Raw genomic sequence first — 26,915 nt, 5'->3', positions numbered from 1 at the left:
TCCTGAGCTGCTGGGATCATAGGTGTATGCCACCACGCTAGCCCAATTTTTCGCTTTTTGTAGTGGGTTTGTGTCTATTTTATGATAAAATAGAATTGTCTACACATTTTGTACATTCTTGGCATACTTAATTTTTTTCTTAATTTTTAAAAATATTTCTAGGCTATCTGGTTTGTCTGAGTTTTTCACATTGTCCCAAATCTCCAAAAACAAATAAATCCATGTATTAGTGGACCCATACAACTCAAATGCATGTTGTTTGAGGGTCAGTGATACTTTAAAAATTTTGATTTCTGAAGTATGTACATGTATTTTCAAATAGGTTAAAAATATTGTGGGGTTGTGGCTCAGTGGTAGAGCGCTTGACTTGCATGTATGAGGTACTGGGTTCGATCCTCCGCACTGCATAAAAATAAATAAAAGATTGTGTCCACCTACAACTAAAAAAAAAAAAATTAAAAAATATTGTGACAAAGTTATTTCAAATCTAGGAGTAAAAGAAACACAACTTGTTCTAATAATTAGCTAAACTTTCACAGTTGTACAGTATGTATTGCTGAAAACAATTACCCTAAAATCAGAGAAAAATAGAACAAAATAGAACATATACAGTTATGTGCCTCATGACAACCATTCAGTCAACCCTGGCGTGACGGTGATCTCTCAAAATTATAAGGAAGCTGGAAAATTCCTGTTGTCTAGTGACCTTGTGGCATTCTAACATTATAGTACAGTGCCTGTGAGTTTGTGGTGATGGTTGTGTAAACAAGCCTGCTGTGCTGCCAGTTGTATACAAGTGTAGCACATGTAATTAGGTACAGTGCACGAATACCTACCATGTTACCGGCTTACATGTTTCTATGCCAAACTTTTTATCATTATTTTAGTGTACTCCTTCTACTTACTAAAAAAGTTTGCTGTAAAACAGTATGCCAGTTAAAAATAAATGATGTTTTCAAAGCAATTACATATATTTAGTTTAATTATTTGCTGGGATGGAACCCAGGGCCTTGTGCACGTTAGGCGGGGCTCTACCACTGAGCCATACCCACTGGGCCCTTATCTTAAACTTATTCAAGGTTAACAGTGAAGACATTAGGTGCTGAGAGCCATAGCCGTGTCGGAATGGCCCCTGGCATTTTGCCAATAGTATTGGTTGACAGGCGAGGTATTACTATCCGCTGCTACTTTGGAGTTCTTGTGGGGATTCCCGGGGAGTGGCTCGTGGTTTGTGCCCAGCCAGACTGCGGCAATTAGGACTACCTCCTTTTTCTGATGTTTTGAAAGTACCTTCCAGTCGTACATAGTCAGTCCTTCTAATAAACTTTACCTGAATACTTGTTGCTATTTGGTCTAGTCTCTAAACTCTGGTCATTCGTTTTCTCTGCATTTATGCCTCCCCATTAATCCCTTGGTTAATCTGCTCAAAAATCCTGAATCATACCACCTGAATATCTCCAGAATCTGACTGCCATGTCTCTCACCTGATTACAGTGACCACTTTACTAGTTACCTTGCCTCCTAGCTTGCCCTGCTCCAGTCTGTCCGCACCAAAGTGCTTTTTCTGAATTCTAATAGGTTTCTTCCTTCTGCTGTCTTTCCTCACCAGGGCTAAGAGATTTGTTGTGTTGTAGCCTGTTACCTATGTGTTTTCTTATCTTCTAAAACCATTTTCCCACATAAGACAGTATAGTATTTTTAGTTTAGTTTCATTCATACACTGGTGTTGAGACCCAGGCAAAGTCCTTCCTGGGGCTGTTCTTGTTCAGTCTTTAGCCCGTCTTGTCTGTTCACCTCCTTTTTTAAAAACCTTTCTGGTGTGGGTTGCTAACCATGGGGAGCCCCCTGCCCACCTTCATTTACTGACAACTGTTTCTTTTTTTTTTTTTTTAAATTTTAATATTTATTTATTTATTTTTTTATTCTCGGCGGACACAACATCTTTGTATGTGGTGCTGAGGATTGAACCCGGGCCGCTCGCATGCCAGACGAGCGTGCTACCACTTGAGCCACATCCCCAGCCCCCTGACAACTGATTCTTAATCTAAAGTTCTATGGAGAAGCACCCAGGGTTAGGTGAGGAATTGGCTGTTGTTGAGTTCTGGGCTGAATTATTTTGAGGTTTGTTTAGTCCAGCTGTTTCAGCTTTCCCAAGAGCACATGATTCTTGCTGTGAAACATGATTTTTTTTTTTTTAATTAGTACATTTTAATGATACAAAATGGGATTCAATGTGGCATATTCATAATTGCATACAACATAATTTTATTATATCCATCCTCCTACATGATGTATTTCATGTCATAAGTATTTATTTTTATTTGTTCTAAGTAGGAATCAAAGCCATTAAAATCATCTCAAACAAGGAAGCTGTCACTAAGATAGATTAAAATGCATTTATACCTATGTAATTCATGGACTTGTGTTAAGATGTTCATTAGCAATGATTTAGGGCTATCCATGCTGCAGTTCAATGGAGAGGCTGTTACTCAGTGAGGACTCTGTCTCGTAGTTTACGGCAGAGCTGCTGTAGATTATACCTCTCTAAATGTCCACCACGCTTCAAAATGTAAGAGCTCCCGTTAATGCCTGGGCATCAGTGGAGGTATGCCACTCTGATCACCCATCAGAACTAATGGGCCTTTCAGCTGCTAGCCGATAGCCTCCAGCTGTTAGTACCTTCTATGGAGGGCTTGCTTACTCCATGCTATTTTTTGTTCATGTTAGTGTCTCTTTCTTTCTTTCTATTCCTTTCCACCATGATTAGCTGGCCTTTTGAAGGATGGGGCCCTTTACAAGTGAGGTGCAAATCATCCAGCTTCACAATGTGTTGGAAATTCTGTTGATACAATCCTAAGATGTGTGGTGTTTCTGAAACTGGTGTTTTAGTATGTCAACAAAAATACATCCTGCTATCATGGGAAGAACTAGCCTGGGCTAGTCATAGCATCCCTGCTAATTTGTTTATTGTTTGTTGGTTTGTTTATTTATTTAGGTACTAGGATTGAACCCAGGGGTGCTCTACCACTGAGCTACATCCCCTAACCCTTTTTATTTTGTATTTTGAGAAAGGCTTTCACTAAGTTGCTCAGGCTGGGCTTAACTTTGGGATCCTTCAATGTGTGCCATCATGCCCAGCCCTCTGCAAACTGGTTTATGACCCTAGACAAGTTATTCTGGTCTGCTGTGCAGGGAGAGGCCATTAGACTGGTAGTTAGTTGGATTGTCATGCTGAGGTGACTTGCAGCACTGTGGGCCTCTCGGTATCATCTCATTGCTCACTCTGTTGATTCCTCATAGCTGATGGGGGACCCAGTAAGCACCTCAGAATACTTTCAATGCTAGGGGTGTGTGTTATAGTTTGAATATTAGGTGTCCCCCAAAACTCCTGCTACTGCAAGGATATTCAGAGGTGAAATGATTGGATTGTAAGAGTTGTAATTTAATCAATCCATCCTAATTTGAATAGACTGACTGGGTGGTAACTGTAGGTAAATAGGGCATTGCTAAGAAGTGGTGGGTCATTGGGATCATGTCCTGGAAGGGTACATCTTTTCTGTGGCCCCTTCTCCCTTTCTGTCTCATGAGCTAAGCAGCTTTCCTCTGCTATGCCCCTCCCCCATGATATGCTGCCTCACCTTGGACCCAGAGCAGTGGAGTTGGCCATCTATGGACTGAGACCTTTGAAACTGTAAGCCCCAAATAAACTTTTCCTCCTATAAGTGGATATTCAGTGTTTTGGTCATAACAACACAAAATCTAACTAAAGCAGTATGGTTTTCCCTTGAAACATGCATACTTAATGGTTTCTGATAACAGATCTCTTTTTTCTTGTGATGCAGTGTTTTTTTGTTGTTGTTGTTGTTGTAGATGGACATGATACCTTTATTTTATTTATTGTGTGGTTCTGAGGATTGAACCCAGTGTCTCATACATGCTAGGCAAGCACTGTACCCCTGAGCCACAATCCCAGCTCCCAGAGGTTTTGAAAAGGTCCCTCATCTGTGTGTTCTTCATGGTCTGTGGACTTGTAACCCATAGTCCCTTTAAGTCTTTAAGGACTCTCCACCCTTGACAGAAGGGTTAGTTGCCTCTACCAGGGAAAAACCAGTTGCTAGTTTTACTAGCATGTAAGATTTTAGTTTGTTAGGCTGGGGTTGTAGCTCAGTGGTAGAGTGCTTGCCTAGCACATGTAGGCACTGGGTTCAATCCTCAGCATCACTAAAGGTTTTATGTCCATCTCCAACTAAAAAAAATTTTTAAAAAAGACTTTATTATTATTATTATTATTATTATTATTATTTTTAATATTTTATTTTTTAGTTATCGGCGGACACAACATCTTTGTTTGTATGTGGTGCTGAGGATCGAACCCGGGCCACTCGCATGCCAGGCGAACGCGCTACCGCCGAGCCACATCCCCAGCCCATTATTATTATTTTTAACAAGGACTTCATATCAACTAGAAAAGCAGTTTCTCAGTTAGTTGGGAGAACAAGAAAACTAATATTTTAGGATCATGCTTTCTAAAAATTTATTCCTTAAGATTTCCAAACACAAAAGTAGACAAAATTATATAGTGGACATCTATATACCTACCACCTAGATTCAAAATTAGCTTCCTGCCATATTGGCATACTCTATTCTTTTACTGATAATAAATCAAAGACCTGTATTAAGAGGTAAAATGGCAGGTCAGGGATGGTGGCACATATCTGTAATACCAGCAATTTGGGAGGCTGAAGCAAGAGTATTCCAAGTTTGAGGCCACCCTGGAAAATTTAGCAAGAACCTGTCTCAAAATAGGACTGAGGAAGTATCTCATTGATAGAGATACTTGGGTTCAATCCCTGGGAATCACTTCCCCACCACCACCCAAAAAAAAAAAAAAAAAAAAAAAAAAGAATATATCACCTTGAAAACAGTTTTTCTTCTTAACCACTTACTCCATCCTTATTAAGATTAATTGTTTTTTTTTTAAAGAGAGAGAGAGAGAGAAAGAATTTTATTTGTTAGTTTTTTCGGTGGACACAACATCTTTGTTGGTATGTGGTGCTGAGGATCGAATCCGGGCCGCACGCATGCCAGGCGAGCGCGCTACCGCTTGAGCCACATCCCCAGCCCAAGATTAATTGTTAATTCCCTCATATCATCGAATTCCTACTCTATATTTACATTTCTTCAGTGGTCCCAAACCATCTTTTAATGATTTTTTTTTTTTTAACTGGGAGCCACTAGAGGTCCATACATTTGCATCTGATTATGTTTTAGATGAGAACTGTCCCTGCAGCCCCTACCTCATAACACTGCCTTACAGAGATGCTTGTTGTCCTGAAAGATACTCCACCTTTGATTTGATCATTTTTTTAAAATTTAATTTGTTTCTCTATTGCCCATATTCTTGGAAAATGTAATTTAGGTCTCAAGACTTGATTAAATTCAGGTAAAATGTTTATAGTAGGAATGTTGTATACTTCATATGATTGTTTTTCCAGGATAAATTTCTCTAGAGAACTTCCTTTAAAAAAAAAAAAAAACAAGGCTTTTTATTAGTTTGAAGATTTAATGGGATTCTCCTTTTCCCTGAAACTGTTCCAGTTTGATTTTAAAAAGTAAAGGTCAGAGTAGCATTAAATTACTGACTTTTTTCTTTATAGAAACCAAATAAGTAGTTGATAAAATAGAATTTTGTGACTAATGCACACTAACTCTGGGCTCCAGCAGTCTCTGGGTATTAGGTTGCCCTTTCTGATCTCCTCTCCTGAGCTGACAGGTAGCTTTGACCCGTTCTTCGACTTTAACCTAGTAACTTATTTTATGGTACTGTAGATTGACCCCAAGGGTACCTCTGAGCCATATCCCCAACCCTTTTTGTTTTTTTTATTTTGAGACAGGGTCTTGCTAAGTTGCGGAAGCTGGCCCCAAACGGGATCCTCTTGCCTCAGCCTCCTGAGTCACTGGGATTACAGGTGTGCACCACCATGCCTGGTTACCTTTCTTTTTAAAAGTTAGATTTGCTCTCTTCATTTTCTTTGCTAGCATTGGCCATAGGCTTTGTAGCCTCATGGCTGAAACTGCAGAAAAACTAGTTTCAACTGCAGAAAAACCCCATTCAGGGGTCCTGCCTTTGTGTTCTCCCTATTCAGTTCATACTTTAGTAGGTCAGAGTAGAATTAGGTGGCTTGAGATCAGGGCTCTGGTGCAGAGTCAGAAAAAGAGGGCAAAAGTCAACTCTTGTTGGCTGACTAGTTGGCCAACAAGTTGGTTCTTCTTTAGTAAGTATTTAATGTTTAATTTTCTTCTTTCCTCTCCTCATTTATTCATTCACAGGATCTTGCTATGTTGCTCAGGTTGGCTTCAAACTCCTGGGCTCAAGTGATCCTTCTGCCTTAGCCTCCCGAGTAGCTGAGATTACAGGAGTGCACCCCCATACCCTGCAGCCTCCTGAAATCTTAAATCTTTAATACAACTCAATTTTGCCCTCATCCCACAAGTTTTTCTTTCTGTAAAGTATTACTTTTGTAGGTTAACTTTTAGCCATTCTCCAAATACTATTATACCCAGGCCTCTTATTTCCTCAGATCTCAAGTCTCTTGAGATCGTGGTTTGATATATTTTTTTTGTTTGTTTGTTTTTTGAATTTTTTAATATTTATTTTTTAGTTATCGGTGGACACAACATCTTTGTTGGTATGTGGTGCTGAGGATCGAACCCGGGCCGCACGCATGCCAGGCGAGCGCGCTACCGCTTGAGCCACATCCCCAGCCTGGTTTGATATATTTGTGTCTAGCTCAGGAAACTATACAGACTTGATCATGTTATGATTTCAATTGAGTGGGCTGTAAAATCTGACTGATGTCTCAAGTGGCTGATTTTTCTAGAATGGGGCCACAGTGTTTTGATGTGAGGTTCTCCTTCCTTCCCCTTTCCTGGGAGTGTGTGGTCCTTTCTGCTTCAGGTAAAGTTGGCTCCAGCTTTCTGTATCTCCCCCCTTTGTCCCTGCTTTCCTCAACCCTTTTCAGCTTCCCTAGAGCTTGTTCAACTTTTCCCTAGCTGTGTGCAGACCTCACAGTGTCCACAGGAATCATCACCCTTTGACTTGGTGGCTGCAGTGAGGGTTCATGGTAAGAAATTGATCCCTGTTCAGCTTTGCTGAAACAGCAAATGAGGCCTGGCAGTGGGGTGGTTTTTCAGTCCTCAAAGTCCTACGCTTCTACCCCAAACTGATCATCAGAATTTCTTGGTGTTTTTAAAAGACATAATCCTGGGTTCTTATCTACACTCAGTGAATCAGATTTTCTTACTGTGTCTTGGGAAGCTGTATTTTCCAAGGGTCTGTGTGATTGGCTATATTGGGAACTGCTGTTCCGAAGGATGGTCCGTATTCCGTAATCCGTAATCATTTGTCACTAATGATGGTGGCTTGCACACTCTGCTGGTCCCTTCTTGGATAGAATTCTCCTTAGTTCCGTAATGCCCACTTTAAGAAATCCCCTGGCAGCAGTGAACGCAGTGTGGTAAGAGATGAGCCTGCTAGAGGCTTTTTAAAGCAAATGGATAGTTTATCGGATTGGTGTGTTCTTTCTTTAGAACTGCTGTGAACCAGACCTTGTTATCACCATCTGTTTTGTAAATTCTGTTTCCAGCTTAACAGCTGGATTGTGAAAGTCTACAAAATTATCCAATTAAAAAACTAAATTTGGCAAGTATGTGCTTTTGTTAAAAAAAAAAAAAGGCTCCTTGAATACACTTTGTTGTCTTAGCATGTAATGCTCTAATCTTGATCTACCAGAAATATTTAGAGTAGTTAACTGAGAGTAGAGTGAGAGTTCTTATCTTAGATAATTTTAAGAGTTCATAATATACGGGATTGGCAACCTTCAATTTTATTCAAGAATAAATCAAAATAGTTTAAAATAAGTGCTTTTTTTCCTACCTTGGTACAGAAAGCCTCTGGCTACTGTGATGTCCATCTCCAGGCTGACCAGTAGAGCAGGAGGGTAACATTAATAGTTTGACATTTATTTCCACACACCCAGAGTTATTAAACCAGGAACTTTGGAGCCATTCTTTTACCTGTGAAGCTGTTGGAAACCCAGCTAACACAATCTGCACAAATCTTGCACTAGAACATGGGTCTGTGGATTCTTTTTGTTCCTTCTACTTCACCATTCTGTAACTGGAACCACTGTACAAGTCAGGTTCCTTTAAGACCACTTAAATAATTGAATGTGGGTGGAGAGATTGTGCTTTCATGTTCTTATTTTAGTATTTCTTTATCTTGAAGTAAAACTACAATGAACATTATTGCTGTAATCAGGAACAGTGTTACTGAGCAAGATATGTAACTTCATATGTAGAAACTAGATCTCTCTCCAGTGATGTGCTCATGATAGGTGGCAGAGAGAATGGGAATAGTTCACCAGTACTGTATTTGTTGAGTGAAAGCTTGTATGTTGTACTCTTTTTAGGGCACCAAATAGCATCTGTGTCAATTGCCTTGGCTTTCTTTTAATAGCTTAAAAGAAACATGAGTTTATTTCCGTTAAGGACAGTAGGAATGAAAATTTCCAAAATAACCAAACTTTTACTTTCTCTGCAATGTACTGGATCTTTTCTGTTAACAAATTTGCAGTTTATGAAATAGCTGCAAAGATCGAATCAAAGCTGTGCGGCAGCCCCTGCCTTCTCTGGCAGATGGTGTGACCAGTTGTCTACAGTCCTCTTAGTTTCCTCCATTATGTCCGTGTGTGGAATGTTTGGGTTCATGGTTATTTTGGCCCAGTTTTACAAATGTTAGCTCTGTCTTTTAAGTGCAAGAAGCTGTGAGTATTGGGAAGTTCTAACAAGAAGTGCACTGTCATGATGGAAATGAAAGCAGAGATTGTGATTTTTTTTTTCCCTCTTCAAATTTGTTTTGACATTGCTTTTCTTACAGAACAAATTTTTCAAACAGGAGGCAGAAAGCAAAATGTTTTGATGCCAAAGAGTCGAGGTCTTTAAATTGCAGAGCATGGTTTAGGGAGTTGTTCTTCAATTTTTTTATTTTTTATTTTTTGCCATTTTACAACTTTATTTTAAAATCAGAGGTTCTCATCCAAATTGACTGTAGATTTTTTTGAAAGTGGTAAAAGGTACGTAGGTGACTGAAGTATAGAGCTTGTATGGCGGATCTTCATTCTCGTTGCATTTTCTAGACAACTATACAGATATGGTACAGGACTTTCCTTATTCCTTAGGCCCAGACTACTCCTGAACCTGGTGTCATTGTGCATATCTGAGGTCCCCTTTGCCTTCATGGCAAATTTCTGAATGTCTTGAGTGTCTGAAGGGCATGCTGTGTGTGCATGTGTTCCTAGGGATTGAATCCAGGGGCAGCGCGTACCACTGAGCTACATCCCCAGCTCTTTAGTTTTTATTTTGAGTCAGGGTCTTGCTAGGTTGCAGAACCTGGCCTCAAACTTGGTATCCTCTTGCCTCAATGTACATGTCAGGTTCCTTTAAGACCACTTAAATAATTGAGTGTGGATGGAGAGATTGTGCTTTCATGTTCTTATATCATCAATTCAATGTCCTGAGTTTCTGGGATTATAGGTGTGTACCACTGTCCTTGGTTTAAGGTACATATTTTTTAACTTTAATTTTTGACAGTGCTAAGAATTTCACGTGGTAGCCAAGTGTTCTCTCACAGACCTATATTCTCAGCCCCAAGTGACATGCTTTTTGATGCTCTCTCCATGGACATATCTATGAATGTTGCTGGTATGGTCCTTCTTACTACTCTTCTTTTGTGGAAGCCATTCTTCAGGGTCCACGTTGGAAAAAGAAGAGTGCAAAGGATTTGGAGGAGGGTTTGAAGGAGTTTGCAACACTGTAAGAAGCAGGCAGGTATTTACCTTCTGTCCCCTCATCTGTCACCCTCCGCTCCAAGGTATCCTCAGCTTATTTTTTTTCTTTTTTTTAAAAATATTTTTAGCTGTGGATAGAAATAGTATCTTTATTTATTTATTTTTAATGTGTTGCTGAGAATTGAACCCAGTGCCTCACACATGCTAGGCAAGAGCTCTACTACTGAGCTACAACCCCAACCCTTATTTTTTCTTTTAAGGGGGGGGGGGGAAGGATCAGTATATATGTAAACACCATAATTTAAAAAAAACTATATTTATAAAATGTCCCAAATAGGTAAGACAAACTATGAAAAACTAGTTTAGCCAAAATACCTTCAATTTCTTTCTCTCTCTTTCCTTCCAGTGCTGGGGATTGAACCCAGGGCCTTGTTCATCCTAGACAAGCACTCTACCACTGAGCTAAACCCCCAAACAGTGCATCCAAAGTCTAAACAAATCTTAATATTTTACTGTAATTGCTTCTAAAAAAGAAAGATATTACTTTTTATTTCTGGATCCTTTAACTTCTGGCCACAGAGGTAACCACTGTCTTAAATTTGGTCTCTTATATTATGCTTTCATTTTATATGCAATATATCCATTCAAATATGAATTATGATATATATATATATATCCTTCTGCGTCATGCCTTTTCCATTAAACAATATTTGAGGAATTTATAAATGCAGTTCAAATTCACTCATTTCCACTCCTGAGTTGTATTTTATTGCAGCTGTACCCAAGCTGTGTAATCATTCTTCTAAGTGACAATTTTCTCAATTTTTGCTATTACCAATAAGGCTGCAGTGAAAATTCTTAGGTTCACTTGGTCACATGAGTGTCTTTGGAGTTCCTTTATTTTACAATCTATTTTAAGGAGTTGAATCACTGAATAAAAATGCATATGTTAATTGCATAGACATAGGAGATCTATGTTTAATTCCGGTTTTGTGCATGATGTTACAACTTTGTGGGAACTACTCCAAAGCCTTAAGATACAATAAGTACCTCTGACAGGTTAGAACCCAATGGGGTTGGGAGACCTGAGCACAATGACCATGGTACTGAGAGGCACAGTGAAATGGGTGCTGTATCCTGGTAGGGGCAGCTCTGATATTAGCTTGTACTAGAAGCATCTGGGACCGGGATTCACACCTTGCCCCACTGAATCAGGATAGAGATATCTTTGTTAGCTCCTTCAGCTGATTTAATTCTAGCCAAGAACAAAGAGGCCTTATGGCCTAGGTACCACCCCCTCTTTCCCCTTTCTGACTCATTCTCTTTTAATTCTAAAACCAGTAAGCAGTCACTGTTCTCTTTCCTGCCCTTTAGGATGGATGCATTCAGTATAGCAAGCCATTTCCCATTGTCTTTGAATGCTGCTCTCCCAGCAAGATGAATCAAGAGTCAAATTCTGGCTTCTTCAGAGATTTCTGATTTTTGGTGCTGATCACCAAATATCCTAGACAATGTTAATTCTTATATCATTCAGTAAAAAGAAAAAACTTAAAAAAAAAAAAAAAACACCCAAACTCTATTGGATAGAAATTTCCTTTTAGGGGAATCTTTTCCAGAAATTCCCTCTTCCCTTCCTCACTTTCCTTTCTTCTTGGCAGAAACAGGTCTGTGTTTATCCTTAGATATATATGTCTATATATTTGAGTAGGAGCATTTTGGAGATGTGAAGATTCAGTGTAGTTTCATAAAACTTAAAATGCTTTAAATGGGGGGCTCTCAGAGTGTGGTTCCCAGATCAGCAATACTAGGATCTTCTGGGGACTTGTTAGAAATGCAGATTCCCAGGCTCACCAGCCCTGCTGAAACAGAGACTCTGGGTGTGAGGCCAGCAATTTGTTTTAACACATTCACTGGAAGAGTCTAAGAAACCATGCTTCAGAGGTGTTTAAACCTGTCTTACTGCACTTTCAGGAAGGGGCCCCCCCAGCAGATTGACTCCCCGAGGGATAGTTGCTCAGCAGTGCTATTTGCTGCCATTGCTTAATTGTTACTGGCATGAGAAAGGTGTACCTTAAGACCGAGGTTGTGTGGTGGCCTTATAGACAAACCTGTAAATTTTGGAGGCTGCTTTGGTCTCCTTTGTGGTTATGACCAACAGTAGGAAATAGAATGCCGTAAATCCTCGTTTCCAGGGTTACCTTCTTGCTGCTGATAACAGGCAGGAAATTAAAACAATCTGTGATAGTGTTTTGTTCTTATTATCCACAGATGGTAGCTTTCAGATATGTTGGAGCAAAACACAAGTAAATATAGCTGGGAAACTTCATTATTGAAGAAAAATGATTTGGCTAGGTCAAGTTTATAGTCTACATTCATTTTAATGAAATGGGATATAGGCAACATATTAGTATTTCATTACCACACAAAGAATTAAGCCATATGAGGCTATGTTATTGGTGTAATGTACTTGAGTATGTAAACATTTAAAGGAGTTCAAAGACAAACAGCAAATTATATTCAGAGATGTCTCATTTACACCCACATCTCTTCTCTCCTTTCTCGTAGTTCTTTATAGGTAATCATTTTTAGTAGCTTTTTCATTTATCCTTGCAGTATTTTTTTTTTGTGTGTGTGTGTGTGTGTGTGTGTGCATGTGGTGTATGTGTGTGGAGGGGTGCTGGGGTTTGAACCCAGGGGTGCTCTATCACTGAGCTACATCCCCAAACCTTTTTATTTTTTGAGACAGGATCTCTATAAGTTGTTGAGGCTGGCCTCAAACCTGGGATCCTCCTGCTTCAGCCTCCCAAGGGTCTGGGATTACAGGTGTGCACCACTGTGCCTGGCCCATTGTTTCTTTTTGTAGATAAACACTTGTGTATATGTTTATCCTCTCTTTTCCACTTTACTTCACACAAAAGGTTAGGTACTGTATTATAATTGAAAAAATATTCTAAAATTGGCTTTATTCAGGTATAATTAACATTCAGAAATATTCACCAGCTCTGCATGTACAAAGTGAATTTTGACAGTTCTGTCACCCAAAAAACAACTTTCTTCCTACCTTATTGCAGCCAAATCCTCTCTCCCATTTCTCTGGCCCATGGTGAGCCACCTGTTTGCTTTTTATCACTGCACTGTTGCCTTTCTGAGTTTCATGTGTTGTGCTAGGTGATTTTGACGTTGTGCAAACATCACAGATTGTACTTACACAAACTAAGATGACTATATTACTAGGAGGTAGAATTTCATGAGACCTCCATTGTATATGTGATCCATCCTTGTTGATTATACTACATGCATGACAGTCATCTTTTCTGTGTGCATGTGTGTACACGTGTATCTATAAACATATATGGCTTATTTCACTTAGTTGATACTTTGGAGGTTCAAACATGTTATTATATATTCATTGGTTCATTCTGTACTGCTCTGAGTAGTACTCCATTTTTATACATTTCAGTTGATGGATATTGTCCTTTTCCTTTTTTTATTACTTAGTAATTATGAAGATAGTATAGAGTTTTCATATGCTCATCTCCCAGCTTCCCCAAGAAACATCTGACATGGGTACAATTATTGACACTTGAGAAATTAATATGAGTACAATACTATTCACTAAACTACATACAGATTTTACTTGAATTTATTTCCATTGCATATAGTTATTTCTCTACTCTTCTTCAATTGATAGTTTCTCAGTTTTTCCTTTTCTCTTGTGACCTCTGTGCTTTTTTTTGTTTTGTTTTTGTTTCCCCTATACTGGGGATTGAGTCCAGGGGATGCTCTAACACTGAGCTATATCCCCAGCCCTTTTTATTTTTTGAGACAGGGTCTTACTAAGTTGCCCAAATTGGCCTGGGACCTATGATCCTCTTGCCTCAGCCTCCTGGGTAGCTCTGATGATTGTACTACAGTTTTAAATTTTGAGGAAGACTACCACAGAGGCCATGTGCCCTTCTCATTATATCAAATCTGGAGCTATACAATACCATTATGTCTTTTTTTTTTGGTGGGGGGAGGGTACCAGAGATTGAACTCAGGGGGCACTTGACCACTGAGCCACACCCCCAGCCCTGTTTTGTATTTTATTTAGAGACGGGGTCTCACTGAGTTGCTTAGCGCCTCACTATTGCTGAGGCTGGCTTTGAACTCTAGATCCTCCTGTCTCGGCCTCCCTAGCTGCTGGGATTACAGGTGTGTGCCACTGCATCCAATTTATTATGTCTTACTGCTGGCAAAGTTAACTTTGATCACTTAGTTCAGGTAGCATTGGCCAGACTTTCCCACTGTAAAGTTATTACTGTTCATTTCCTGTATTCTGTTATAAGCAACTTATTGCTTTTTAACTTCTGATATTTATCAGTGTACACCCATGTGTCCCACACATAGCTTAGCAGTTCTGTCTGTCTTTTATTACTGGGGATTGAACTCAGGGCCACTTAATTACTGAGCCACATCCCCAGCCCATTTTGTATTTTATTTAGAGACAGGGTCTTGCTAAATTGCTCAGGGCCTCCTCACTATTGCTAAAGCTGCTTTGAACTTTTGATTCTCCTACCTCTGCTCTCGAGCAGCTGGGATTACATGGTGTGCACCACCATGTCTAGCTGCCAGTCTTCATTAAAAGAGTAGTAACTACCACATCTCTTACTTAGCTGTGAACACATTTAATCCTGACGATACCTCTGAAAAATCTGCTCTTATTCATGGCTGTTTTACTGCCAAGAAGAGTAAGGCATCAAATGCCTTGCCCAAGGTCCAACAGCTAGCAAGTGAAGATCCTCACTTAGCCTAGCTGAAAGGCTGGCTTTCATATACACCATATGGTTGTCATCAGAGCTTACAATGGGGAATTTCTTTGCCAGAGAAAATGAATGTGTCTGACGATGATTCTCTTCAAGAAATAATTTTTTATTTGTTTTTACTTTCAGGAATATTTCTTTTGTGACTAAAGATTTTAGGGAGTTTTATACATGGCAATAACATTATGTTAAACTCTTGGAGAAATCCAGGATGCTTCTTGGAACACTAAGGGGCTATTTTTGGACTCCTTTCAGAAATATGACTAAAGATTAGGACAGAATATTCAGTATAGAAAAACTGCTTTTGGAGAAGGAATATTTACTTAACAAAGGACTGAGCTTTTTCCTCCCTGGAGTTTATTAGCCACTTCGAACAGGAGTGTCTGTGGGTGTTTAAAGCCCACACATTCACTTTCCTGGACCACGCTAATGACTTTCCCTACCACACACTCTAGTGCGATTCTGAATAGCCTGACTCGGGGGATGATAACTGGTTTACATGATGACTCAGTATCTCTGAGCCCCTATTCTAGGAGCAGCTGAGCCATTGAAGGTCAGGAGTGTGGGTGGACATTTGCACATCTTCCCTGTGACTCACTTGGCAGCCTGCCTGAGGGAAAGTGGTGGCTGTAGGTGGCTGTAGGCTGTATTCACCTCCTCCCTTATGTCTAATTGTACTATGTAGCGTGGGTATCCCCCAAAGCCTTGAAACCGTACAACTAGACATCAGTGCCTAGATGTCAGTGCCATTTTCATAAAGTATATGTTTACTTTATAAAAATGAGATGATAACGGTCCATCTTTTAGCTTCTTTTCTCAGTTGATGATAGAGCCGAGGAATTTTCCATATTATAGGCATTCACCTACACCATCAATCAGGTACCTATACCATTATCAAAACCAGGGTGGTACTGCAGTGGTGAGGATGGTGGCTTGTATCCCTTTGTCCCTCTTCAGCATCCAGGACAGGATGTTCTTACAGTCACAGAATGGTGGAGAGCTCAAAGGTCCCTTGTGCATCCCCTAGGTAACCTTCTGTTTTGCAGATGAGATAGTAAGGCTCACTTGGTGCAGTACTTAAAAATAAAAACGGTTTTTAGATGTCTGCAGTATGCTTGGCCACCTGTGCCAGGTTCACAGTTTATCACTCATCCCTAAAGCCTCCCCAGAAAGGCACAGGCACACAAACCGTAAGATCTAAGAAAGGTGACGATTAGAATTAGTCTTATACTCATCTACAGTAACTGGAAGACTTTAGAAATATAGAAAATTATATCAGGAATTGGTAATAGCAGTCAGGTTTACAAGCGTATGGTTCTGGCCTTAGAAGTCAGAATGCTAAAGATTCATCTTTAACTCATGATTATCTACCTATCCATTATAGAGGAAATATTAAGTATAAAAAGTAAAAAAAATTAAAGAGTGAAAGTGACCCATTTCTACACAAGAAAATAGCCACTTTGATTTTATTTGGCATAATTTCTCTCTCCCTCCTTTCCTCATTTCTCCCTCCCTCCTTTTTTTCCCATACTACAGATAAATTTGCAGTTCTGTATTTCTTATATAACATTGTATTCATGATTTTTTTTTGAGAGAGAGAGAGAGAGAGAGAATTTTAATATTTATTTTTTAGTTATCGGTGGACACAACATCTTTCTTTGTATGTGGTGCTGAGGATCGAACCCGGGCCGCACGCATGCCAGGCGAGCGCGCTACCGCTTGAGCCACATCCCCAGCCCCCTGTATTAATGATTTTTAAATATCATTTAAAGAGAAAGACTTTGGTAATTTGATAGATAAAATTAACTGGTTTTAATTTGTATGTCCTTAATGTTTTAGTGAGGATAACATACTTTTTAGCCCATTTTGATCCACTTTGCAGGTGAGGAACACCTATAAAAACTTAAATATAGATTATAACATATATACTATGTTTATATAATATATAATAATATAATAATTATAATAATATTAATTAACATAACATGCTCTAGGTTACATTTCTAACATATTTTTAATGTACCCATGTCAGTTTCATTGAAATATTCACAGAATTGAATACTTGGGGGGCTTAATTTATATTTACTGTCTTTTTGGATTGATCATGGTGGCTTTTCTATTGTGCTTTTCTGTGGAATGGTAAGCATTACTAAAGCAACCTTCTGATTTCAGATGTCCTGAACGATGCTATATTTGATGAAGATCATGATGAGATGGTGATTGTGAAGGACATAGATATGTTTTCCATGTGTGAACATCATCTAGTTCCTTTTGTGGGAAAGGTAAGGTTTTCCTTATTTCCTGACATTTTAAAAAGCCTAATGAAAGTTTTAAAATTATGATATTGTATTTAAAATTGTCAGTTGCTAATTCTTCATATCCTAGATATTTATAGTTACACATAAATGTTTACTCTTTATCAACCTGATTGATGTAATAACCTGAAATTAAAAACAATGTAGCAGCTAGCCCTCAGGCCAAATTTTATATTAAATACCATGTTAATAGGTGAAGAGAATGAGGTTAAAGCAGCAGCATCTTTTTTTCTTGGTAGATGCTGCAGGCTCTGAAAACCTTTGCCCTTTATGTTGACTGAATATTCTTTGATCCAAGATATGCCTGATATATGTCATGATATGAGCAGTGGTGATTATAGAATTTCCAGGGACAGAAGTTATGGTATTAGTGGCTTTAATTTATTTCCAACCCTTTCTATAAAAAAAAAAAAAAAAGAATCTAAATGTCAGCTAGATGATATATCACCTAGTTTGTTGTAGTTAAAAATAAATTTGATGTGAGGCTAGGGCAGAAGAATTGCAAGTTCGATTCAAAAAACTTAACATCAAACAAAAACAAAACAAATAACCCAGTTAATAGGTGGGCAAGGAACTGAACCTGCATTTCAAAGAAGAAGAAATATGAATGGTCAACAAATATATGAAAAAATGTTTAACATTTCTAGCAATTACAGAAATTCAAATTAAAACTACACTGAGATTCCATCTCACTTCAGTCACAATGGCCATTGTCAAGAATACAAATAACAATAAACATTTGAGAGGATGTGAAGAAAAAGGCCCACTCATACATTGCTGGTGGGACTACAAATTGGTACAACCACTCTGGAAAGCAGTATGGAGATTCCTTAGAAAACTTGGAATGGAACTGCCATTTGACCCAGTTATCCCACTCCTCAGTATATACCCAAAGAACTTAAAATCAGCATACTACAGGGACACAGCCACATCATGTTTATAGCAGCTCAATTCACAATAGTTAAACTATGGAACCAACCTAGGTGCCCTTCAACAGATGAATGGTTAAAGACAATGTGGTACATAGACACAATGGAATATTAGCCATAAAAAAGAATGGAATTACGGCATTTGCCAGATGGAACTGGAGACTATCATGCTAAGTGAAATAAGCCAATCCCAAAAAACCAAAGGCCAAACTTTCTTTCTGATATATGGATGCTAACACACAGTGAGGAGCCGGAGGGGGGGAATAGCAGGTTATTGAATTAGACAAAAAGGAATGAAGAAGGGATGTTTTAGTCAGCTTTTTCACTGCTGTGCCTAAAAGGATCCAACCAGAACAATTGTAGAGGAGGAAAACTTTTATTTAAGGGCTTTTGGTTTCACGGGCCTCAGTCTGCAGACAGCAGGCTCCATTCCTTGGGTCTAGAGGTGTGGCAGAACATCATGAAGAGTGTGGCAGAAGCAGCTCACATGATGATAGAGAGAGAGGGAGGAGGAGGAGGAGAGAGAGAGAGAGAGAGATAAAGAAAGAGAGAGAGAGACTGATTCCACTCTCCAGATACAAAATATATACCCCATGTCCTTATCCCCAATGAACCACTGCCTCCAGTTATTACTTTGTTAATCCCACCAGGAAGAAATCCACTGATTAGATTAAGGCTATAACCCAATCATTTCCCCTCCAAACCTTACATTATCTCACATGTGAGCTTTTGAGGGACACCACATCTAAATCATAGCAAAGGAATAGGGATGGGAATAGGAAAGACAGTAGAATGAATCAGATATAACTTTACTATTCTCATACATGAATATGTGACCACTGCAATTGTACATTATGTATAACCATAAGAATAGGATCCTAATTAGAATAAGTTCTATTCCATGTATATATAATATGTCAAAATATACACTCTACTGTCAGGTATATCTACTTTTTTTTTTTTTTAAAGAGAGAGTGAGAGAGGAGAAAGAGAGAGAGAATTTTTAATATTTATTTTTTAGTTCTCGGCGGACACAACATCTTTGTTGGTATGTGGTGCTGAGAATCGAACCCAGGACACACGCATGCCAGGCGAGCGCGCTACCGTTTGAGCCACATCCCCAGCCCCTGTCAGGTATATCTAAAAAGAACAAACGAACAAAAAAAGAGAACTACAACTTTGAGACAATTCTGGATGACTTAGTGAAACCTTGTCTTAAGAAATAAGAACTGGAGTGGCTGTGGCTGTGGCTCAGCGGTAGCACACTTACCTGGTATGTGTGAGGCACTGGGTTCAATTCTCAGCACCACATATAAATAAATAAAATAAAGGTCTATCAATAATTTAAAAAAATATTTTAAAAAAGAAAGAAATAAGAATTGGAGATGTAGCTCAGTGGTAGGGTATTTCTGGATTTAATCCCCAGTACCACAAAAAAATACATTTGTATATACAATAAATACTTTGAGAACATGTGGCTTTAGAACAAAGAGTTGTCCTGTTCATCCTACCCAATAATTATTTAATTTTGGCTTTTCATTAATGCTTTTCAAACAGAAGGCTCATAGGAAATAGTGCTATGAATACCTAAATAGCCATTACTGAAATTTAATAAGATTTAACATTTGCTTCTTTTTTCTTATTAAAGTATTTTATTTTTTTCACTTTTATAAATAGAAGTAAAACTTAGAAAAATGCATAAATCACAAGGGTGTTTTTTTTTTTTTTTTTTTACCATCTCACAGATTAAGAGCTAGAACATGATTTCAGGATTAGCATCCTGAAAGCTTACCTCCTGTTCCTTCTTAAGCCTTACCCCATCCCTGATCTCCACAGGTAACCAGCATATCAATTTCCAACACTATAGATTAATTTTGCTTATTTTTCAGTAATATATAAGTGAAAAGAATCTATAATATGTCCTCTTTTGAGTCTGGTTTCCTTTGTTCTACATTGAAAGATTCATTGATGTTTTTGCCTGTGATTGTAGTTTATTTCCATTGTTATATATTATTGCATTGTATGAACACACCACAATTTATCTATTCTGTTCTTCTCTGGGTAGTTATTTGCATGTCTCCTCTTTTTTTCTTTTCTTGCTCAAACAACACTGCTATCAGATTTTTCTTGTTGCATATATTCATGCATTTCTGCTAGGAATGTATCTAGAGGTGGAATCGGTTTCACAGGGTATACCCATGTTCAGCTTACCCAGTGCTGACCTATAGCTCTCCAAAGTGGTTGTGCCAATTTACACTCTCAGAAGTCTATGGGAGTTCTCATTGTTTCATATTCTTGCCAATACTTGGTTCTTTCAGGATTGTATGTAATGGTATCAGTCTCTTGGTCTTCTAAAAAAAAAAATTTTATCATGGAAAATTTCAAACATACATAATGAGAAAGACTAGTAGAATAAGTTCCAGTTCTCATCAACCAGTTTCAACAGATATCAACACAGGACAATCATATTAAATAAAGGTCCCCACTGCACCATATTGGAACAAATCCCAGATATTCATTATACCTCCCATGATTTCTTCCAGTGTGTCTCTATAAAAGACAAGGATTTTTTTTTTTTAAAGAAAACCCAATTTGATTACCACATGTAACAAGACAGCAATAAGTTCATAAACATATTGAAGAATACAAAGTCTGTTATAGACAGCATGACTTTTCATCACTAATTATTAACTGGCATTTCTAAAATACTTACCCACACTAGAAGTTAACCCACACTAGCAGTTAATATGTATCTCTTATCTATAGTAGCATGACCACAAACAAAATCAACAGTAACTCCTAAGTAGCATCTAATAGCTAACCCAAATAAATTTCTCCAGTTGACTCACAGGCTTTGCTGTTGGCTTATTTAAATAAGAATACAGTTAAGAGTCACATTTGTATTTACATTGCATTTGGTTATATCTTATTAAGTCTTTTATTCCAAAATACACCCTCCCCTATTCTCCCATTGAAGAGACCAGATTGGGTCTTCTGTAGTGATTCACCTTCTGTGTTCCGCTCAACCTCTGGATTTCCTATAAACCAGATCTAAAGTTTAATAATATTAAGACTGAACATTTCAAACAGAAGTAGTTCCCAGGAATGCTGAGAACTTCATATTCTATCATGTCAGGAGGCACGCAGTGTCTTATGATCTACAGTTAACAATGAGGAAACCTTTGAGTTTATTTCTGTCTTTTATTGTAGGTGAGATAATTAAACTCTTGTTCAGGAGGATCTAGAGAGTTAGTAGCCTTGTGGGGCCAAGGTCAAGGAGCTCAATCCTGTACTTAGCTTCTCACCACTGTGGCTGTTCCCTTCTATTTGTGTGCTTGCTAACTTTTTTAGCTATATGATTTAGTGATGATTTTCTGAAGTGGACATTTAAATGATTTAGAATCTGAAGGAAGACCAAAAATCACACAAACTAGAAGTGTACTCTAGCACTGCAGATAAGCATACAAATTCAAGCAGTACCGAGACATTGGTTGGATGGGACAATTCTTAGTTTTTGAGGGGTGGGTACTAGGGACTGAACCCAGAGATGCTTAACTACTGAGCCACATCCCCAGCTGGTTTTATATTTTTATTTTGAGACAGAGCCTTGCTAAGTTGCTTAGGGACTAAGTTGTTGAGTCTGATTTTATTTATTTATTTTTTAAGTTGCTGATGGACCTTTATTTTATTTATTTTTATATGGTGCTGAGGATTGGACCCAGTGCCTCACACAAATTCGGCAAGTGCTCTACCACTCAGCCCCAGCCCTAGCCCCTGAGGCTGACTTTGAATTTGCAACTCCCCTGCCTCAGCCTCCTGAGCTGCGGGGAATATAGGTATACACCACCACACCCAGCCCCTATGGGACAGTTCTTTTTCTTTGTAGCACCCAGCGTTCAGGTGTGCTCTTTGACTTTCTCTTCCTGCATACCAGGAAGGCAGTAAAGTGGAATCTCAAAATCTTCAAGCATAGTACTAATAGATTAAAAAAAATAAACACACAAAAACAAAACAAAACAAGACAAAAAAAACCACTAAGTACTACTACTAGATCAATTGTAGAAGTGTATAATAAATATTAGGTGAACAAATGAAAACTGTTTTATGTTGGCATCATGATGCAGATGTGTCTGTAATGTTTATATTTGTCTAATTGATTTATATTTGGCTAGTATGAGCCACAACCCCAGCCATATTCCTATCCCTTTTTATTTTTTAATTTTGAGACAAGGTCTCACTAAGTTTCTTAGGCTGGCCTCAAACTCGTTCTTCCTGCCTCAGCCTCTCAAATTGCTGAGATTACCTGGCTCTGTGGTGGAATTCTTAAGGCTACAGTGCCCTGGGGAATGGCAACATTTTTATATAAAGGAGTCTTTCCTGGTTACATTGTGTTGTTGCTACAGGGTCATTTACCTTTTCCTGAGAAAAAAATTTCAGATTTGAATAAAAAATTACCAGAGAATATCACAGCTATACTTTTTAAAAAGTCTTAAATCTTCTAATGTTTTAAAGTTACACTGTCATTGTGATGACTTTGCATGCCATTATACTATATTTTGTATGTCTGTATTTTGTCAGAAAGCAGTGCTATATGTTCACTTAGCTCACGATTTGTCTCTCCCCTGAAGGTCCATATCGGTTATCTTCCTAACAAGCAAGTCCTTGGCCTCAGCAAACTTGCCCGGTGAGTGTGTGGAAAACAAGAAAACAGGTAGATAAAACCTGCCTCTGTCTGCTGAGAATCAGTCTCACCAAGCATTCTCTCCCCATTAGACTGGATCTCACTTGCAAGTCACATTGCTACTTTAAGGTGTTTTTTTTTTTTTTTTTTTTTTTTTTTTTTTTAAGAGAGAGAGAGAGAGAGAGAGAGAGAATTTTTAATATTTATTTTTTAGTTCTCGGCGGACACAACATCTTTGTTGGTATGTGGTGCTGAGGATCGAACCCGGGCCGCACGCATGCCAGACGAGTGCACTACCGCTTGAGCCACATCCTCAGCCCGCTACTTTAAGTTTATACTTGGAAAGGCAACAGAGCAGCAGGCCCTGTTCAGAACCAATGCCCATGTATGTCTTCCTCTACCCCATGGCCTGCCCCAGCCACCGATATTGTTTATGCCCCTGAATATTCTTTATTGGTATTTCATTTGGTTGTTTGGAGCCAGTGAATCCTGGGTGATCTGGGAAATACTGGGAAAGGGGTGTGTGTGTGTGTGTGTGTGTGTGTGTGTGTGTGTGTGTGTGTGTTTGCTGAGAGAGTTAAGAACAAAACGGAGGGACAGGTAATGAACAGACAGTCATTACCTTTAAAGTTCAGTCCAAAAATTCTGATTGAGATTATAGTGACCCGGTTACAACTGGGACAAGTGAATCTCTATGACTAACTGACCTTTCTGTGGCTTTGGTGGGTTTCTGCTGCTTCTCTGTGAAGATACTGGGATGTGCCACTCTCCTGTAGGGGTGCCCCCCATCTTCAGCTGTGTTAGAATCTGTGTAACCCACCCCAGCAGGCTGATGGCCGCCCTTCACAGCTGTTCCTTGTTTTCACCTCCATTTTCTCATTAATTTCCATTAGGAATTTAGGAGAAAGTTGTTTGAAGAGAAATTTAACTTTCCTAGTTTATGACCTTGTGCCCGCTTGGCAGCCTTTACACTAGCCAGGGCTGCTTGGTATCTTGGAAGAATGATGGTACATCCTGGCTGAGCTTCACTACAGGAAGGCGCCTATCACAAATCCAGAAACATCCTGGCATCTTGCAGTGATTTGTCCCTGGTTGTAGAGCCAAGGGGTGGCTGAGGAGGTACTGATAGAGGGTGTTTAATCTAACTGTAATTTTTATTAGCGACTCCCTAGTAATTTACTCCCAAATGATAATAAATAAAATCAATTTCATGTCAACTGTGAATAACAGTTTCTATACTAAAATTGTCTATTTTTACAGTTTCATAATGTATGGTCTAAGTAAGGTCAGCATGCTTACTGTGCAAATGTGGCTACAGGCCCAGTGGTCTGGTGTCCTTCCTTCCAGCAAGACTCCCAAGCCATACCTTTCCCATAAAATTTCTGGCACTGCTGAGACCATAAAAGACTGTCCATATGTGAATGGGATAGTGGATGACTTTCATATAAAAAAGTTTGTCAGACTATATTAAGCCTAGACCTTGTGGGGGTTTTTTGTTTGTTATAGTGAGAGGGATTAAACCTAGAGCTTCATGCCTTCTAGGCAGATGCTGTACCACTGAGCCACACCTTCAGCCCCGGAGGCCTTGGTCTTAATGTGAACAGCTTTCTTTAGAAGACCATCCCAGATTGGCCATGATCGATACTTTATGGGAAATGAATTCTAGAGTGATCAGTAATATCACGGAATGAATGGTGACTTAGGGGTAGTAGGAGGCAACAGCAGTCTTGGTTATTTCCTTTTCTAGTGAAAGGAAACAATCTCAACTAAGCTTTCATGAAACAATACAAAGGACTTGATTATTAGCATGGGGATTTGTCCTTACAGTAAGAGGATTAAGCCTAAGAATAAAATGAAACACCAAAGACCCAAGTGTATATTACTTTCAGATATTTTGTAAAAACTTTGAATAAAGGGTTTGTTAAACAGAAAAGGAGACTAAAATTTTATCCAATTGCATATTTCTTGTTAGAAGTAAAAATATTTAGCGACTGAAGAGTTATAAAGCCTCATGTCTCAGCAGAACTTCACTGCTCATTTTAATCTCGTATGTGAAGTGTGTTATATGCTTGCTTTTAAATGAATGACCTTTCAGTGCCAGTAAAGTCAAATATCAGAGAGTAAAGCCTTAAGTAACAAGAAAATGCCAGAAGTGAGTTGATTTGGTTCAACTCTAGTAGAACTCTAGAGTAAATTTGGTTTGAATAGAAATTCCTTTTGTTGCTAAAAGCCATTGAACATGTGTTTGTTTGTTTGTTTGTTTTTTGCCTTAGAATAATTGAGTGAATATAATGAATATAATTAAATCTTGAATTTAGAATTTTAGTACCCTGAGGTAGCCAAGGCTAACCTGCTTATCACACCTGCTGTGCCTGGGCCCTGTACCAGCCATCGTGGCATCTAGAGAGAAGGAGGACACAGCAGTACCCGCGAGGAGGGTGCACAGTGAGGTCACAATGGGTGCCACAGCGATGCCTGCTTTTACTCACAGGCCTGGGGTTTAGTCTCCAGTGTGTGTGCATGTGCACACCCACCCACCCACACCTCCTACCCCCACACACCCAAGTATTTGCTTTGCTTTGGAGTTCCAGGTTCATAGCATCCATGATGATAGTGGCCTGTAGGGTGGTAGAGACCCAGAGATGGAGAGATGAGCAGAATTCTATGGGATTAAAGTTCTTCTAGGTAGCTTCATGTCAGAGCGAAGGCAAGCCAGAGGGTAGTTACAAGGCATATTCCAGTGGGTAGGGACTGGGATCACTGATGGAAACGAGAGATTTAGCCAAGTGTGATGGGGAATTGATAAAAAGATAGGATGGGCATTAGATTACAGAGGGAACATTTCTTTTTATTTCCTCTCTATTATGAAAATAGCATACGACTACTAGGCATGGTGGCACATGCCTATAATCCTAGCTACTTGGAAGAATCCCTTGAGCCCAAGAGTTTAAGACCAGCTTGGGCAACACAGCAAGACTCTATTTCAAACAAACAAACAAAAATAAAACACACACACACACACACACACTTTTCACTTAAATACAAATAGGTGAATAAAGGGAAAGCTTTTGTTTCCTGTTGTCATTCTTTAGAATTAAAGTTACAGAGATTTCTTTCACTATCCTTTAAGAAAATTTCTATGCAAAACATAAGCATAGCTGTTTAAAACTAGCAAAACAACAATAAAGGAAATTATACCTTATATGCTGTACTATTACTGCCTTTTTAAAAATCTAAAAAACTTTGAATTTCTTGTATCTTTTAGCCTAAAATGTCCAGATTATTTTTAAGGGCTATATAATATTTCTTTGGTTGACTAATTCATTAAGCTAGTCTTTTTTTTTTTTTTTTTTTTTAAGAGAGAGAGAATTTTAATATCTATTTTTTTTAGTTTTTCGGCGGACACAACATCATTGTTTGTATGTGGTGCTGAGGATCGAACCCGGGCTGCACGCATGCCAGGCGAGTGCACTACCGCTTGAGGCACATCCCCAGCCCTAAACTAGTCTTTGACATGGACAAGTATAGTATGCTGTTTGAAACTGTCAAAAAGGGAAAAAAATGCTTTAAACATGTTTTAATATATTTTCTTTGCATACTTTGAATCTGCATGTAAGAGAAATTAATATGATGGATTTTTCTGGGTTCAGAGTAGTTGAATTTTTGCTATTGCCAAATTTCTCTCCATAAAGATCATGCCAACTTATACTCTGATAATAGGTAAAGGGTGTGTTTCTCCACACTCTTAATGCAGAGTTTCATCTCACTTTTAAATCTTTGCACATTGATAAGTAAAAAATGACTTCATTTTTATTTGAACATCGTCTTCCCTTTCCCTTCCTCCATTCCTGCCTTTCTCTCTGTCTTCCCCCCTTCCCTCCCACAACTTTGTGCATGCTAAGCAAGCGCTCTACCACTGAGCTGCATCCCCTGCTCATTTTGAATGTCTCATAGAGTGAAATTCAGAAAGTTCCTCATTTTTCATTTGGTTGCTTTTTTATTACTGATTTGCATAAGCTCTTTGAATGTTTACACATTTAGGTCAGGTGCTCCAAGTAATTTTTCTCAACCTTTTCTTTTGTGTTTTGATTTTGCTTTATAGTAGTATTTTTTCATAAATAAATTTAAAACTTTTCTATAGTCATAAATAATTCTTCTTCTTCTTTGTATTTGTATGGCCTCATTTTTGTTTTTAAATCATTGTTTGATCTTAGAAGTATTTTGATCAAGGAACAGGGAGGGGCCGTCCACTGTTGTTGGGTGCTCATTGCCTCTTGCAGCACCTCACTTCTGCCAGCCTGTGTCCTTAGTGCCACCACTCTCTATTGGGCTTTTCTTCC

The 26,915-nt window shown here is 38.7% G+C and overlaps 1 protein-coding gene across 1 annotated transcript in view; it reads left to right on the top strand.

Annotated features, from left to right (window-relative positions):
• GCH1 (GTP cyclohydrolase 1) overlaps window positions 1–26,915 on the top strand; it is a 48,103-nt gene that overhangs the window by 10,186 nt on the left and 11,002 nt on the right. Inside the window, exons 2-3 of the mRNA XM_081291834.1 lie at window positions 16,823–16,932; window positions 22,523–22,578. Coding sequence (XP_081147960.1) covers window positions 16,823–16,932; window positions 22,523–22,578 — 166 coding nt within the window. The remainder of the gene's footprint in view (window positions 1–16,822; window positions 16,933–22,522; window positions 22,579–26,915) is intronic.

This window comes from Spermophilus citellus (genome assembly GCF_964194105.1).
Source record: "Spermophilus citellus genome assembly, chromosome: 4".
NCBI lineage: Eukaryota > Metazoa > Chordata > Mammalia > Rodentia > Sciuridae > Spermophilus > Spermophilus citellus.
The sequence above is the reverse complement of the archived record's forward strand: the minus strand, read 5'-3'. Positions and strand labels throughout refer to the sequence as shown.